Source organism: Brachycentrus maculatus, unplaced genomic scaffold (assembly GCF_059751285.1).
Source record: "Brachycentrus maculatus isolate JH-2025_06_01 unplaced genomic scaffold, ASM5975128v1 h1tg000378l, whole genome shotgun sequence".
Taxonomy (NCBI): Eukaryota; Metazoa; Arthropoda; class Insecta; order Trichoptera; family Brachycentridae; genus Brachycentrus; species Brachycentrus maculatus.
In genome coordinates this window covers 967,501-985,000 of record NW_028281127.1, presented here as the reverse complement: position 1 = coordinate 985,000, position 17,500 = coordinate 967,501, and the positions used below count along the sequence as shown (strand labels likewise).

At 33.4% G+C, this 17,500-nt stretch overlaps 1 protein-coding gene across 7 annotated transcripts in view; it reads left to right on the top strand.

The window, feature by feature from the left end:
• The window catches only part of LOC148303237 (uncharacterized), a 177,912-nt gene that overhangs the window by 21,655 nt on the left and 138,757 nt on the right, over positions 1-17,500 (top strand). For all 7 annotated transcript variants that reach the window (XM_088270282.1, XM_088270280.1, XM_088270284.1 and 4 more), the window contains exons 3-4: positions 9,839-13,365; positions 16,367-16,509. In XM_088270282.1, coding sequence (XP_088126408.1) covers positions 9,839-13,365; positions 16,367-16,509 — 3,670 coding nt within the window. The remainder of the gene's footprint in view (positions 1-9,838; positions 13,366-16,366; positions 16,510-17,500) is intronic.

The following is a 17,500-nucleotide window of genomic DNA, read 5'->3' as shown; positions in this document are numbered from 1 at the left end:
TACATCTTAGAAAATCTTTATTATCATGCAGGTTTTTTCCAATTAAGAGTTTAAATAATTGTAGTTTTCGTCAAACTCGAATTCAATCATTATTATTATTTTTCTTTTTGTTATATTAGTAGTAGCTAACGACAAAATGCCGAGCCCTTTTCTAGTGGAACGGAAAATCTGCTGACAGTCAACAGTCCGGCGTCTCCTGAGGAGTTTTACGAGGTTTTCTTCCAGCAATGAGCAAATGTTGAGAAGTTTCTGTTTAGTCCACACTAGATTATCCCTCCAGTTCCCAACACAGATTAAAATAAAACATTTTTTAAAGTTAGAAAACACAAAAGTCCACTTAATGATTTATAAACCTTGTACATAATAAGCAAGGTAGTAATAAATGCAATTCCCATCTTAAAAAAAGTAACTATTGATACTGATTTAATACAGTAGTACGAATATTAGAGATTTTATTAGTTTTTTATCCTATTTTTAACACGTTCAAATAAGCGAGCTCTATGTTTATTTTGGTAATATTTTGTATTGTGAGATTAAACAAATTTTACAGTAAAAACGAAGAGAGGATTTGCGTTCTAAAAAGTTTTACTCTGACATCATTCTACTGGCCATGACAATAAATCTATGCTTAAAACGTGAGGTGTAGAGATATCACATCGTGTTTATTGCCCAGAGTATTCCGGCAGATTACAAAGTTCCTATTATTCACGTTCAAGGCCTTAAGATAAAAAATCTTCTTTCTCTGTTTTGGTCAATTTTATTTCTCATTTCGACGATTTATCATTTTCTTACCACTATTATCACGAATAGTTTAATACACGGTGTCCCATAAATCGTGGATAATCCTAAGACTATTGATAAACCTGGGTATGACCTATAAAAGCATCTAGACATGTCCTCAGTAAAACAATACATTTTTATAGGAGCACTTGAAAATATAGAAAAATGTACTTTGCGCCATTACTTCGTATGCCATCGCTAAAAAGTGAGACACTTTTGAATGTACTGATTGTGTGTTGCGGTCTCAAAACTTATCGACTGTTTTTTTCAACAACACTTACGATTATTTTTGGCAAATTTGGATTGTACCAAATTTTCAATCGATTTTCTCCAAATATATTTATCTATCTTCGAAATACCATTAATAACCTTGAGTCTAAATTACGTACGTTTTTGTTTCGCATAAAAATCTAGAATTCAATGATTGCTTGCACAGCCATCTGTAAAGAAAACTAAATGTAATTGTTTATTATTTTGCTCTTAAGAATTCAAATTACTGTACGATGAGTTCACTTCGCCATAGAAACTTATTGACAGCTCACTTTTTATTGTAATTTTGTCAATCGTTTGCCAATATAATTAGCCACTCTGTAAATATCTTCACATTCAAAAACGAAATGCCGCCTTAAATAAGCTAAGCAAATAAAGGTCAAACATAGAATATTTTTATTCATACATCATTTATCCATCAAAATATGTTTTTAAAATCTGAAGAGAAGTTAGTTTTATAAAGCTTCACAAAATTATATAATAAAAAATAGATACTTAATAGTTTGATCATGAATTTCCTGTTTTTTCAAACACTTAACTTGGCGCTATCATACCATATACGAATTGTCCTTTTTTATATTGATGATTGAGGCTTTTTTTCTGTTCTTCTAAGCGTACGTTATTCGTGTTTAGCAAACACGCTGTTTCAAATAAATAATTATTTTGGAGAATGTCAGTAATGGATTACGTTATTGACTGGTCATGCGATTATTTTTTTACGTTTAAAATTATACCAATTACACACCTACTTTGATCATTGTTTCTTGGGAGATATTCTAATTAAAAATATATTTGTCATTCTATGATTTATTTCGTTCAAATTCACTAAGCCTCTGGCTATAATACAACGTGTTAGAATATTTATTACTTTAAATTAAAATATAACTTTTACATTTAAATTGACTTAAATCGCTACGTTTACTAAAATAATAATATTATCTGCTTAGTGCCTGGCAATTTTATCTACTCTGGTCATGATAACAGGTTTTGAAAGGTCTGTTTAAATATCTTCCTGTTGGTATTTTATTTTCAAGTGTCCTTGGTATATTTATTTATGCTTATTTTATATTTCGTACGCAACAATCGATACTTTACTGAATACTTTATTCATACTCAGCTTCCTTTTAATGATTAATGCGCTGCGTTCTCATATTTCAACATATAAAACTTATCTTACAAATATTCATCAGGGATCAATGTCATGTTAAACAAATAATTACAAACTTTTTCGTACACACTCTAGCTTCAAAATTATAAAACACGAATCTCATAAAACACTTGTGAATGGGAACCTGGGAAAAATGTTTGGTTTAGACGATATATCTTTCAACATTATTTATGTAGTGATAATTTAGATTATTTATTATAGGCGTTTAAAAAAATCACGCTTGTGTTTGCCACGTGCTAAATTAAGAGTTCCGACAATGAGTGAAAGTCGATGTCTATATTTTCTAAAAAATAAACAAAAGACATTAATATATTCCACCATTCAGTATTCAAACCCTTATCCGCACCCCAATGATGCATAGGGCACTGCATCATATAAATGCAGTGTTATTTAGATCGTTAACACATGAAGGAAAGGTGATCAGCCCTCCGCTTCAGGTACCAGTCCAGGGTAATATGGAATAAATATTACAGTGAAAAAATCACTTATATTTATTTGACCCCCCTGGGAATCGAACCCGGGACCTCCAGAACGGTAGCCAAGTATGCTGACCATTACACTACGGAGGCGGACAAAACTATTCCACCATAGAGAAATATATTTTCAGAACTTTGATTATCGTTGTTAATAATGGCAATCATCATTCAATACTCGTATCTTAAAATATCTTTTTGGCGTTTATTTGTTTATTTATAAAATGTGTTAATAATCAGTGTGAGTAGTCATAGATAATTGGTAGATATTGATCTACAATAATCATTTTTGATAAAAACACCGGAAAATTTATGATTCATGAGGTACCTAACTATTTATATTGTTCAAATATTTTAATAATCTTTATGCCTCAATGAACTCTCGTGAATATTATATTACTTGTTTACACAAATATTATTAAGGTGGATGCACAATTAAAAGCGAATATGAACTGCTCCGCGCAAGTATAGTGCGCGATTCGCGCTGTGTCTAGGGCAGTGGTTCCCATAGTGGTCCGTACGGACCCTATGGAGTCCCCGGGAATTAAAATTGATTTGGGGGTCCCTAAACAACGTCAGGGGATCCGTGCAAGGTTGAATACGTGGTAAAATAGTAATAATTTTTTTAATGAATTAATTGTTAGCTTATTATAGAACGATTTTCGTCAACGGTAAAAATGCCATCTTCCTCAATCTTTATATTATTTTTAATCTGGAGTAACGACACCGAACGGGTAGAAAATACTTCTTTAGCAAAATGTTCAATTAATATTTTTTTACGTCACAATTTACCCACCATTCAAGGATCAAAGTTAAATTTGTAATTTTTCTGTTATGCATTTATGTAGTTTTCACCCTGAGTCCGTTGACGAGTTTTGACTATGGAAAGGGGTCCGTGGGGCGAAATAGTTTGGGAACCACTGGTCTAGAGTTACACTAGAGTCGAGTCCGATTCGCTTCGGTTTGTTCCGACAATAAACGCACGGCGAATACACAGCTTCTCCAATAGAGATGTTGCGGTTGCTCTAACTCAAGAAACTAACTTGATTTAATTAAAACTAATTCTTCTGACTGTGTAAATTTACACACGCCTGCGACAAATTTATTCAAGTTCATTTTCAAATTACAAATTCATATGCTTGCGACAAATTTAGCGTAACGTATCGACGAACAAATATCACAATATTCAACGTTTTAAATCATTTTTTAAAATCTCGATGCAACACGAATGCTATTTGACAGGCTTCCTGCAGACTAGACATTTCATTTCAGGAAATCTAGTGTTGCTGATTTAGTTTTTAAAAATACGATTTAATTTGAAAAAAATGTTCTTCCTTGTAGAATAAATAACAACCATGCAATTTTTCCCACATGCATTTTATTTAACCAGCAACCGGGTTTCGTCAGTTTCATTTTTCAATGATCAGTCAGACCAGATCAATCAGACCAATCTGATGATGTCGGTTACGATGAAACCCGGTTGTTGGTCAAATAAAATTCTTACGGAAAAAAATACATAGTTGTTATTTTATTCTTAAAATGCAGTTCCACCAAGAAATGTCAGTACAAAACTTAAATCTAAATGTTCTATTTTGCAAAATTTTCTTCATCACAAATTATTACTTTAAAAATAAAACATTACAGGAAACCGGCTTTACAAACCATTCGATTACCAATCGCTTGATCGCTATTTTCAAGATTTAATATATCAAATACATTTGCTTTAAAGAGGTTAGTACAAAAATACAAAGAAAAGTATGGCAAACCCGCCATTGATCGAGACGAACATCACGTTGTTCAAATAGGCTAGCGCGCTGTCTCGCATAATAAGCGACGAATTTACTTGTTAAACTCACTTTAGCAAAACAAAAACCTCTTCGCGTGTATTTACTCCTGATACGTGAGAAATATATACGACCAATTTGTGACAGTCGATGTACCTACGTATTTGGCTAAACAGATAAAAACAAAATGGCCTTCAAAAATTTGCTTCTTAATGTCTTTAACTTTTTTTATTTATTAACAACAAAAACTATTACCTGATTCTGCAAAAATAATTTTACGGATGAAAAACAAGACGAATTATTTTTAATTATATAAAAGTACGTAAAATTTAACAAAAAATACATGCTGATGATGAAAAGCATTATCACGATTATTGGGACAGAAAGGAATCATCCAACTCTGTATATATAAATAAATATTTGGATTTCTTTTTTAGATTTTCAAAATTTTTACGTGAGTATCATATAAACATTGACGATTGATAAGTAATTTAAAATTTAAGTCAACTATTCTAGTATATAATGTTATAAAAAGTAAAAAAAAATAAGTAATAAAAGTATTTTTCAAACCCTTATCCGCAATAAGTATTAACTAAAAAAGAGATTTTCCACATTTAACATATCGTTTAAATTAAAATTCTTTAAAATACGAGTATATTCCTACTAAATATGTTCCATACATAAATATATAAAAAAAAACAATCAAAATAATAATATGTGGATTGTTTACAACGTACATATGCACAAACACAAAATTTTAAATTTTTTGACATCTCAACATAGATGAAGATGAATATGGAAGTCTGGGTATTTACAGGGCTTACGACCGTCATAGGCTTGGTTATGTATGTATGTTTATATATTTGGTTTATATTATGTGTAAACGTTTTGTGACATGTGTGGTTTTTCTCTTCAATTACTAGTCAATCAACTACTAAACATACAGTATCTACTCAATGAATTAGGGCCACGCAGAATTTCGCGCAATTTCTCAATTCAAACAGGAATAACTCAGAGAAAACCTTGAATAAAACAACATTGAATTTTATTTACACATGAACACTTTATTACGCTTAAATTATGCATATATTTTCATATAAATATAGTTAGTATTTAGTATTTCCACCCTTGGCAGAAATAACTGCCTCAATTCTTTCTGGCATACTTAAAATGCACTGTTTTATGATGTTTTTTATTTCTTCGTCTTCTGACCAAATTTTTTTAATATTTTTTTTTAGACAGTCTACTGTCGGATTTGGAAATGAGTATACCTTATTTTTTAACATGCTCCATACGTTTTCTATAGGATTAAGGTCCGGAGAATTTCCAGGCCAGGGGAGCAAAGGCAGATTTTTGTTAGACAAAAATTTTATTATTGATTTAGCCCGGTGGCAAGGTGCCCCATCCTGCATGAAGGTGTATGGACCTTCTGTTGGGTCGAGTGTATGGTAGAAGGGCAATAAAATTCGTTCGAGGACCTGCTTATAGGAATTTTGGTTCATTGTTCCTTCCACGAAAAACAACGGCCCAGGTAAATTGTTAATAATACATGACCATATCATTGTTGCAGGGGGGTGTTTGATAACTTTTACCACACAGGCCTCATCGTAACGTTCCATTGGTGTTCTCCTGACGAATCGACGGCTCTCTGTCACGGCTTCTAACCGGCACGCATCACTAAAGATAACCTGAAAAATAATGAAAATTTAAGTTTAATTCAAATATATAAGTTTATTTACTAAAATGATATGTTGAAAATTCAATTTAAATAAATACCTTTTTCCAATCATCTACCGAGTAATTTCGATGTAGCCTGGCCCATTTTTATCGATCCGCTTTTATTCGTAGTGTCAATTTTGGGACTTTTACAGGGCGCCTGCATTTCAGATTTACTTCGTAAAGACGTCGCCTCAGTGTTGATACCGATATATTTATACCCTCTTCTTCCAATTTTATTTTTAATGTTTTTGCTGATGCACTACGGTTTTCTAAGGCACTTTGAACGATTTTTCGATCAGTCCTCGGTGTTGTTTTTTTAATCCTACGACAGTTCTTTCGCCGATTGCTGGTGGCGGGTGACTGATTTTTTATTGATTTTGAAATTCTATCCACTGTTTGACGAGAAACGTTTTCTTTTTTTGAAATTTCTCTATTAGATAGTATTCCTAATTTCAGTAGCACTATAACACTAGACTTTTTTTCCTCAGAAATGTCTTTACTTTTTTTCATTTTGTCCTTTTCAAAAAAAACACTTGTGTTTACAATTTTTTTTTATACTTTATGAACTAAAATTAAAAATTAAGTTTTTTTCACAAGACACGATGACTATATAACCTCTCTGAACAAAACAACAACCAGAACTCAAGAAACTTCACTAATAAATGAGATAGGACTATTTTTTGAACTTTCAACTATCTGTCTACCTGTGCTAATTAGGGACCTTTCTCAGAAAAAGGGTTTGAAATTTTGTAAAGGCTTAAATAATCCAGGTATATTTTACATATTATTGAAGGTAATATACATGATATTAGATGTCAATAGAAAACTTAAAGTATTTATGTAAAATAAATATAATAATCCAAAAGATTTCAGAGTATTCAAAAAAATAATGGGTGGCCCTAATTCATTGAGTAGATACTGTACATGTATGTGGTTATTATTGAAGTGATCGCCTCATCGTTTCATATTTACATGTTTTTATTTGGGCTAACAAATATTAATTATATTTCATGGTCAAATTAAAGAAGTTTCATCGGCTAATAAATAATACACACGTTTCTTTATATAAATGTCCATAATTTACTGGTAAGCATTTTGTTCTATGTGATGTTCCTAGCTGTCAACGCGAATGTTAACTCTACGTATTATATCGCTCACTCCTTTCAAGAACGTCATAAATAAAATAAAAACTTGAATTTTCAGGAGAACGTTTTTAATGTTCAAAAATATAACACAATGTATTAAAAATAAATATCAAGCCACTTATTGAACTTTTTACTGTGCAACTGATCTTTTTAGGTAAAACCTGAAGGTTTTTTTCTCTATTTGAAAAATATTTAGTTTGTTTAAAAAAATAATTAAACAATACCTTATCTTCAAAATGCAAAAACAACATTTTTTGCCCTGTAGTGGGTAAATATTAAGTTAAAAATATGCCTCTTTTGCTGGGATGTATTACATTTTCTGGGCATTCCGAAAACATGCACAACTGGAAATTGACGATTTTTGATTTATGACGTTCTTGAAAGGAGTGAGCGATATGTTAAAGTAATATTTGTCTGCCTTTGTAGTGTATTGGTTAGTGTATTCGTTTACCGTGCATGAGGTTTTGGGTAGATTCCTGGGAATTTTCAATTAAATGTTTTTATAATATCCAAACTATGAACTTTTTTAGATGGGAATCGAATTTATTATTAACCTTGCTTATTAAGTACAATGATTAAAGATCATTAAGTGGAGTTTTGTTTCCTCTAACTAAATAAATATGTTTCTATTTAAATCTGTGTTGGGAACAGGAGGGATAATCTAGTTACATACTATGGACTTGTTGGTACCTGAAGAGCAGGACTGATCACCTTCATGTTATTAACGATCTTGTTTTACTCTGTATTTATACATTTTGTACATTTTGAGATTTTGAGATTTTGTACATTTGTACATTTATACATTTTGAGAGTTAAAAAATAACAATGAAAATGTAAGTATTATGGTAGATATTCGAGTGTAGATAGACCCTTAAGAAGCTATTATTGAGAATTCTTTAGTATAATGATTTATTGTGGATACGTGTATGTGTTACACGATGCTGTGACGTAATATCATGATATTAACAGCAGCAATGAACTTTTCCACCTTGATTCTTGTTTAAAGTCAAAGAGGTCACCCGTTCTGAGCTAAACAATACAATACTAGCCGAGCTTCTCGATAAACTCATCGTTATTTATAATCTTTAAGCAAGTAAATAATTTAATAGCATTTTCTAATGGTTATTTTTCATTTAAATCTTAATAATAAACTGTACCCAATCGTGTGTAGGTACATATAATATAAATCGATTAAAGTGAATGCAGCGAAAATGAGGGGAGTTTGGTAGTCTATATCCAGCTTTTCGACACTTTTAACTCGATTATAGGATATTTTTTCGGCTATAACAATATTTAAATTACAATAGTTTATATCACTCTGAGAAATAAAATGTATCGCGATGTAATTTGGATTTCTACCATCCTTATTATTATTCTTCTATGTGCAGACAGGCCTCGAAAATAAAAACTTTGCGGGTTATTCCTTAAAAAAAAAGTATTGTTTTTTTTTAATACCGTTTTAACGATTGAAACCCTTTGAATTTAATTATCTCCTTATGCCTAAAAGTAAAAAAATCATATTTAAAGTTTAAAACAATATCTTACGTAATACTAAGCGACAAAAGAAACTAATACAATGCGTTCACGGTCCATTACAAACATGACCATGACAGGTATCATTACATTATTCAGGAAGCAAAATACAATACATACTTACCCTGCACCAAGACCACTCCTAGGAAGTTTCTGCATTTTCAGTATCCTCTCAATGCGCCGTTTTATTCGCATTGTGAAACGTTATTGTGCATTTTCAATGCATCAAAATAATTGCGAGCGCAGTCAGTCAGTCGTGCCTATATGGACAATACAATTAAGTGCAGTTAATGATGTTATGCGCATCTGACGAATGAATGACAGCTTGATTGCAAATGCGCTGAGAAGTCTAGTTCCTATCTCGTAAATCAGTATTCAATTAGCGAATTGCTGTTATCAATTATTTCCAATAAATAATGATAGACTTAAAGGAAACGCAATCTATTTCCTTCTTTATTTCATACCAAAAAACTGGGTTTCTATGATTTTTAACATTATGAAAAACAGTCAAATATATTACTTTTATGTAACGGGTCTTTGACTGGCATTATTTCGATAATTTTTGCAACTATTAAAGGTATCGCGTGTGTTTCATTTATTAGAGAGCAAAATGATATTTTTCATCTAATATTGCCCAGGGATAGAAAAAGTAAAAAATTATAACTTAACAAAACCCAACCAAAGTGACGTTTTTTGAACGAACGAAAGGATTGGTAACATACGAGTATAAAAAAAACATTAAATTAAAAGTTTTTCCAAATTTTTACTTTTTGTCGTTAAAACATAATTTATCGGGTTGCGTTTATATTGATTTTAAGCACATAATTAACTTAGCGCCATTTTCGTAAAATACTACCTCAAGGACGTTGCCCAAACGCATGGGGTATATGTAGACTTACGGTCTGTCAACTACTAAACTTTGTAATTTTGAGAATGTTTTAATGATTCATCGTTCCTTTTTTCCAGGCACCAGGTGACACCCGTATCCCCACGGGAGCTCGAGCTCCTCTCCCTGGAGCCGTGCGTAGGACTTTCAGTGGCTTCCCCGCTCCTTCACGACTCCTACCTTCCCGTCTCCGGCTGCCGGGACTCAAATCCAAGACACAAGATTCCAACAAGACCAAGAAGCCGAGCAACAACAAGCACATCGACAACAAGATTCAAGAAACGAATCTAACATTTGAGTTAGATTCTAGGACAACAAATCTCGAAGATAATAAGGATTCAACTTTCTCACTATGTAATAAAATTGCCGATGGAGAAAAAACTTTTGAAATAATCAAAGATTCGTCGGATGCTACTTTTGATATAGAAAAGGAAGAATCAAAAGTATTCTCTGCTGATACAGAAAATGGAAAGGAAAAAGAAGAAAAACTGAAAGAATATCGTTTGGATAAAAATTCAGCCCTTTCCAAAATGTCTTTACACCTTGGTGAAAGAGTGAGTGCGGTTTTGTCGGATGGCCGTACAGCAGGGGTCAGTACTGTTACTGGGATACTCAAATATGTAGGTCACGTACAGACTGATGGAGACCTTTGGTGTGGACTGGAGACTGATGTGCCATCTCCCGATTATCACAATGGCTCAGTGAATAGTGTGAAATATTTTAGCTGCAAAAATAATCATGGAATTTTAGTACCTCTTAATCAAATAAAACTACAACCCCTTTCGAATTATTCTTCAGAACTAAATAATATAGATCTTAAAAGCAAACAGCACAATTCGCAATTTAGTTCAACTTTCACTTCTAATGGTCAGCTGAGGTCAAACGTTATTGACATAACCCACCAATTGGTCGACGACATTCCTAAAGATAATCTCAATGATTCTGGCCCTTTTAGTCTACTGGTTGGGCTTGACTCTTCCCATGTTTTACCCGATAGAATATCTAATAACGATGGTAATAATACTAAAATTCTTCTTGATCACGAGAAGTTTAAGAATCGAAATTTACCTGCATCGTTTTCTACCCCGAATTCTACTAATATTTTGAGCAGCAATCCAAAATATGTAAGTCCAATTATATATACCAATATGATCAATGATGAAACTCAAAGGTTATCGGATGTTGATGTGCGTTTAATCGATGCTGAAAGTATGATTGATTTGCGATCCATCAATTTTGAAGGTTGTGAAACCGACTTTTCTCAAGATTCGCGACTTTCTGACACCACAACACCTTTGATTGGTAGAGAAAGTATGGTGGAATATCATTCGATAGGTTTTGATTCGTCACCAACCAAATCGATGGATGGAAAAGAAGATGATGTATCGAAAAGTCGCAAATCTGTGGTTATAAGCAAACCATCTATTTGCGATATAAGCACCTCTGAGTTTGCCTCCCCTCATCTAGATTCTAATTGTATAGGGGCATCTACTCCACATATTGGAAAGAGTAACGACGATAAAAATAAGAATATGAGTATTATTAAAGCGGATGATTCCATTGCGTGTTCCGGTCAAAAGAAAATAAAACAGTTTATACTCGGCCCTCCGACTCGCAAGCAAAATTTAATGGAATACCGTTATATTGTAGAAAAACATGATGAAGACACGTCAAAAAACATAAATGTCTTTCAGCGTACCGATTCTTGTACCAAAATTCTTGCAGTTATAACACAAGAACTCCCTAGTCCAACTGTTTCAGAAAAATCCATTCCACAAATAAGCAAACAAAATTCGTTTGACGAGAGTTTGGGTATCTTAACTCCTGACCTCATGGATTCTATTTCGTTTTTGGATAATGTTCGTTCACCGTCAACGGACGATTTTAACGAGCTTCTCGATAGTACAAAAACTACAGAAAAAACTGTATCGAGTAATTCCCAATCACCGTCGACGGAAAATGTGAAATCTCTAACACCCGATGCTTTGAAATGTATTCTCTCATCTCAGGTAGATATTGAACATGGTAGGGATTCAAAGGAAATTTCTGACAATCCTGAAACCACTGAATATAATTCATCGGATAACGTTTTTGAAAAAACTATTATAAATACTCCCGGCGAAGACCCTAATCCGATATTAATCGATTTCCTCGAAGATGAAACCAATTATCCAAACGAAAATGAAGACTATGATTTATTTGTACAACGACCATTTAAACAGAGTACATCAGAATCATTAACAAATATGGAAACTTGTTCTACAACGGTTGCGCAAAGCATCGACGATGAACTACTTCCTTCTGTTCACAGTAGTATTTTGGATCCACTGAGTTCCGTTGTTGACACGACCGTTAATTTGGATCTTCCTTTAGACAGCAGAAGATACGATGGTATGCACCAACCTACTGTCGCTCGGATGGATCAGACTCCTTCGCCTGAGGAGCTGCCTCTCGACCCGATCGATATAAGAACCGATCTTTCCATGATTTCTGCCAATCAGTTTTCTAGTTCCGTTATACAGGAACGATCTCAAGCTGATTCTGAAAATAAAACGGATACAACGAAATCGGTAACATCTAAAGTATCCAATAGCTTTATTACGAGTATAACTAGCATTACCAGCCTAGATGGATATCAAGGAGACGGAGAAATGTCTCGTCCAGTGAGTCGTGGTGCAGATCATTCACCCACTATCGGACACCGAGGTGTTCATAATCTACAAAATCATTGGCAAAACATTCCTATCAGCAGAAGACCAGATCCTATGACGGATTCTGATTTCTTCACCGAAAGTGACGCTGATGTGCACGACGATCAAGTTCATAGAGGAGATAGAAGGGCTCAGGTTATAGATGGAGCTTTGTACGGAGGAGGTAAGGGATCAAATCTTCCCGTAATGGTAAATCGTAACGGAAATTCCAACAACGAGGACTCTTGTATGGAATCGAGTGGCGTTTTTACCGATATGGAAACGCATAGATGTTCACCTTTGTTATTGAATGTCATCGATGACTTATCACCCGAAGGGTCCACTTCATCTACTCGCTCGGAATTAAGCCAAAAAAATAATTCAGGTATATTCTACGACGGCTTTAACGGATCATTTAACGAAACTGTAGTGGCTGTAAGTTTACTTTCTCCCAATCATAATGGAGACATGAGCGGAAGTAAGGATCAGCCGACAAAGCAGCTAAAACAAACTAGCGCGAAACTCGATAGAAGTGCTCAGAAACGCGACGAGTCCTCGACTTCTAGTGCTACAACAGACAAGATGAACAAAGAAGAGAAGAACATGGCTCTGAAGAAACACAAAATGCCAAAACGTGATGTCGCCAGTAAAGTCAAAACTATGTTAACGAAACCGAACGAAGATGATAACCAGGAGAAGCGACCGAGTCCGAAAACGGCAAAGGCGGGGCGCTGGGATGCCGTGATGAATAAAATATCAGCGGGCAAGTCGGAAGCCAAACCCAAGTCTTATCTGAAGGATGTCAAGTCGAAAGTCACATCGCGAACGGATATCGCAAGGAAGAGTATGGAGGAGGCTTCCAACGCTTCAGGGACAACTAGTCCCAAAGTACGGACATCAACATCAAAATTGAAAAGGTAAATATAAGATCATATACAAATTTACTAGATATGTACTCAAGAGACGTAGAAAAAGATTGATACATTGCATTTGAAAAAATATTGAAATAAAAAAAGCCTTCATTAACTTCTTATTTTTTGTAATTTTTAAGAATTATACACCTTTAAATACTAATCTGAAATAGCAGTATTAATATTTCAATAATGTAACTTTAAATTACACATTTTAAAGCAAATACGTAGTTTCACATTACTATTTAAGTAAAAAAACACGTTTCTATCACTATATTATTTTTTTTTTAAACTTTATCTGAAAATACTCTTTAGTACCTAACTACGTTGCGTACCTATACACTACCTACTCAAATAGAAAATTTTAAGAGAAAGTAACTTAGAAAATATATTTTTTTTAAATATAAAACATACAAGTGTGCACCTTATTATTATACCATTCGAATAAAGTAACAAAATTGGAAAAGAGTTTTTCTTCTTCTGTTCGCATAAATATTTTCCCATATCATGTTCAACTAAATTACATAGTAATATTGTTTGAAGTACATATATACGCGAAACAATATATACCATATGTATGTGGTTAATGGTTAACTTTCTAAGAATAAATTTGCGATTTCTCACGTTCTCATCCTTTTATGGATGTTAGACTGCAAATATTTCGTATGTACTTATCGAAGAGATGTTGAATTTTAATGTTATTCGACGTCAGATTTTTAAGACCAACATTCCAATTTGGCAATCATTTGCGACGTGATGTGATTAAACAATAAACATTTGAAACTCAAGTCGATGTTATACATATTTGTTTTTTTTTTCATCATTTATTGTCAATCTTATTAATTCACATTATTTATATATCGGAAAAGATACTTCATTTTTTTTATTGGTATAGTAGATTAAAATAAATAATTTTTATTAAAATAATAAGATGGAATGTTACCATTTTATAAGGTTGCCATATTTTCCCGAGATATTGGGACATTGTCACTGAAAGATGGAAATAAAATGATCTTCAGAACATTTCAACAAATTGTCTCTCATTGACTATAAAAACCCAATTGCAACTAGTTGCGAATTCTACCGTGAACGTTTGCTTATGTTGTCATTTGATTGCAGTAAACTGAGTATTTACTATTACTTTTCAACATCTCATCAAAGATGAAGAAGAATATGGAAGTCTGGGCATTTACGGGGCTGACGACCGTCATAGGCTGGTTTAAGTGATCACTTTACACACGTGTAACATTCACCAATTCTACCCATTATTGACAACCACACTACTCAAATTCTTGGAAGTACTATATATATGAACCAATTTAGAAACCTTGTTCTTGAATCACTAGAACTTCACTAGAGACATCTATTGGTGAGATGTAAAGAAGCTTTTTATTAAGCAGAAACTCTTATATTAGTATGTGAGATCCGAATCCTGGATTATAATCACACACATGAGAAACGCCAGAAAATACCATTTTCATTTTGTATTATTAAGCTTATAATTTGACCAGATAATTTATTTACAACATTTTGTAGTAATATGAAAATAACTCCTGTAATTGGAGATGGTCCAGATTTTGCGAACAAGTATTTGGACACGCTCAAAATGTTGTGAGTATTTACTAGTTTTAAAAAAATATAGTAAAAAAATCAATTTTTATTGCTAGAACGTTAACGAAGGAGTTTTCCTAAGCGGGATTCTTCTACACCTTTAAGTCTTCTTGCTTACTTTTAATGTATACGCCTTGAATATTGTTTGTTATGTATATATTATTTTTTTGTTGAATACATTGAATTGTTGAAAAATTGAATTGTTGAAAACTCTTACCACTCTGTAGGCCAAACATTCTGGCCCGTATGTTTCTAGTAGGCAGCTCCGTGAGCCACTATGTCTGGCCCGGCGCAGGTATAACTTTAATCACTGATTTCTCTATCACCCAAGTATATTCTACCAAAAAATATTTCTTAACATGGTCATACGAATTGCTAGACAGTGTCCCAAAGTGAGCAAAAATATTTATTTTAATGGTAGAAAAACGTCGCATTTATTTGATCAGAGTAGCTGAACAGTTATGAGAAAAAATTGTCAGAGTGGAAAAGGTTAAAAAAATCAAAATGAGTCCAGGAATTAGGAGAGTGGTAAGCGAACTTATTAGCCAAAGAGTCATTTTTGCACCTTTACCTTTATTATAATTTTAAGCGTATAAGAACGCCACTTATTATGAATAATATCCTTTGAAAGTTTGGCCAAGTCAGGTTTGTATGTCATTATTTTGACCAGGTTTCGAGATTTATCCATAAGACAACTTCTCAGTTTGCTTTTAATAAAGTTCATGCTTCGATAAGATTGTTCGCATGAGTACGTAGAGTCGAAGAGCCTTCCTGCGGATATTTGTGCCGGAGCCGCACTTAAAAGGTCAAAGAGCTGCACGCAGCTCCTGGGCCACACTTTGCCAACCCATGGGTTTGGAAGTTGAGAGTTAAAAATAAAATTGATTTAGTTTTTTTTCTATTTATTTACATGTTTTGTATACATTTATTTAAAACAACAATTATATTTTTTTGTAGAGACCCACAAAGCCACCTTGTGTGTCTTGTCGGTGGAGTTCTTTTTATATACATTTTTTTCTTGTTTTTATCTATGTTAACCTAATATACACATAAAAAAGTTTTGATTCAAGTTATTATGACATACGTATTTACCGAGTTCATTATGCACACCTACATAGACGATTTCCTCGAAACTCGTCTAAAACATACAACATTATCGCTTTTTTATACACAAAGGTGATGAAAGATGATCAGTAATAACTCGCTAGTACTTTGACTTTGGTGTATTATAAGTATTACTAGGTAGCTCTTAGTGAGTGGCTGGTTTCTAGGAGAGACAAAACTAGAATGCCGCTTCCAGGCTATGTGGGTATGTACACGATTGCGGCCTTGTTGTTGTCACCACTGTGTCACCAACATACTCACATTCCTTATACTTTTTTTTTCAAATTTTCAGTCGCAGGGTCCGCAGCAGATTGCCGGAGGCGGCTCCGGCGACCGGCGGCAGTGCTCGCAGCAGCCCCCACAGCTCTCAGAGTGACGTCAGTTTGGGGAGCGGTCCACCCCCCAAACACGTCCCCCTAAAGCATCCGCTGAACCGTAAGAATTAATTGAATTTTATTCAACATTTTTTTCTTCTTCTTCCTGACTCCATCCCAACTTTGTTACTTTGCATCATCCTTGTAGACTGTTGGGATCAGCTCTCCTCGTCCACAGGTTGTAGATCCTTCTATACTAGTTAACGTCACCTAGGACATGCCTTCGAATCGTGTTTTCTTTCTGCAGCATCCGATATTTCTTTGGTATTTCTCCAGATGTAATTCGAGGAAGATCCACAGTGATTGCCTGGTTCACAACATGATCAGGTTCATTGCGTCGTATGTGCCCATATCATCTGAAATGTCAATTTTTCAATAACTGAATAATAATTGTTTTGAAAAGATGAGAGTTATGAAACCTTTCAATAACTCTTGTCTTTTCAAACCATATATTTGTTTCGAGGAAAACTAATTTTTTCAATAAACTGTGATAAAACAAAAAAAAACAATTTCGCCAAATGTTAACCTGGGTTTAATGAAAGTTAAGTTTTAATTTATCGTATATTGGGCCTTAAAAGATTTTTATTTATAATGCAAATTAATGTCTTGCAACAGATTTTGATTAATGAGGCGTACAGGTCAATGATTAAATTGAATTGTTTTTAATTTTCAAACTCACATTAAAATTTTGCCCGTTGAACAATATTTTATGTTATTGGATTTTAGATTTTTTAAATAGTGTTTTCATTAAACATTTAATGAAAAAAATCGCGCAAATTTATTTCTTTTCAATGTCTCACGAAGAATAAAAATAAACATTTAGGTGTTAAAATAATGATTTTCTCCATACAGTCAACTAGCCCATGCTATGCGTGTTGCGTGCTACCAGGCGCTCTTCGAAAATTCGGCAATTGATTTACATATTATCATCGTCGACTGAGGAGAACTACATTACGTATAATATACATGTACAATAAGTTAAGCGAATGGAATGAGTTTTTTGTGTTCTTTTAGTTCATTTTTGTAAACTCTTCTATTCAATAAAGTCTTGG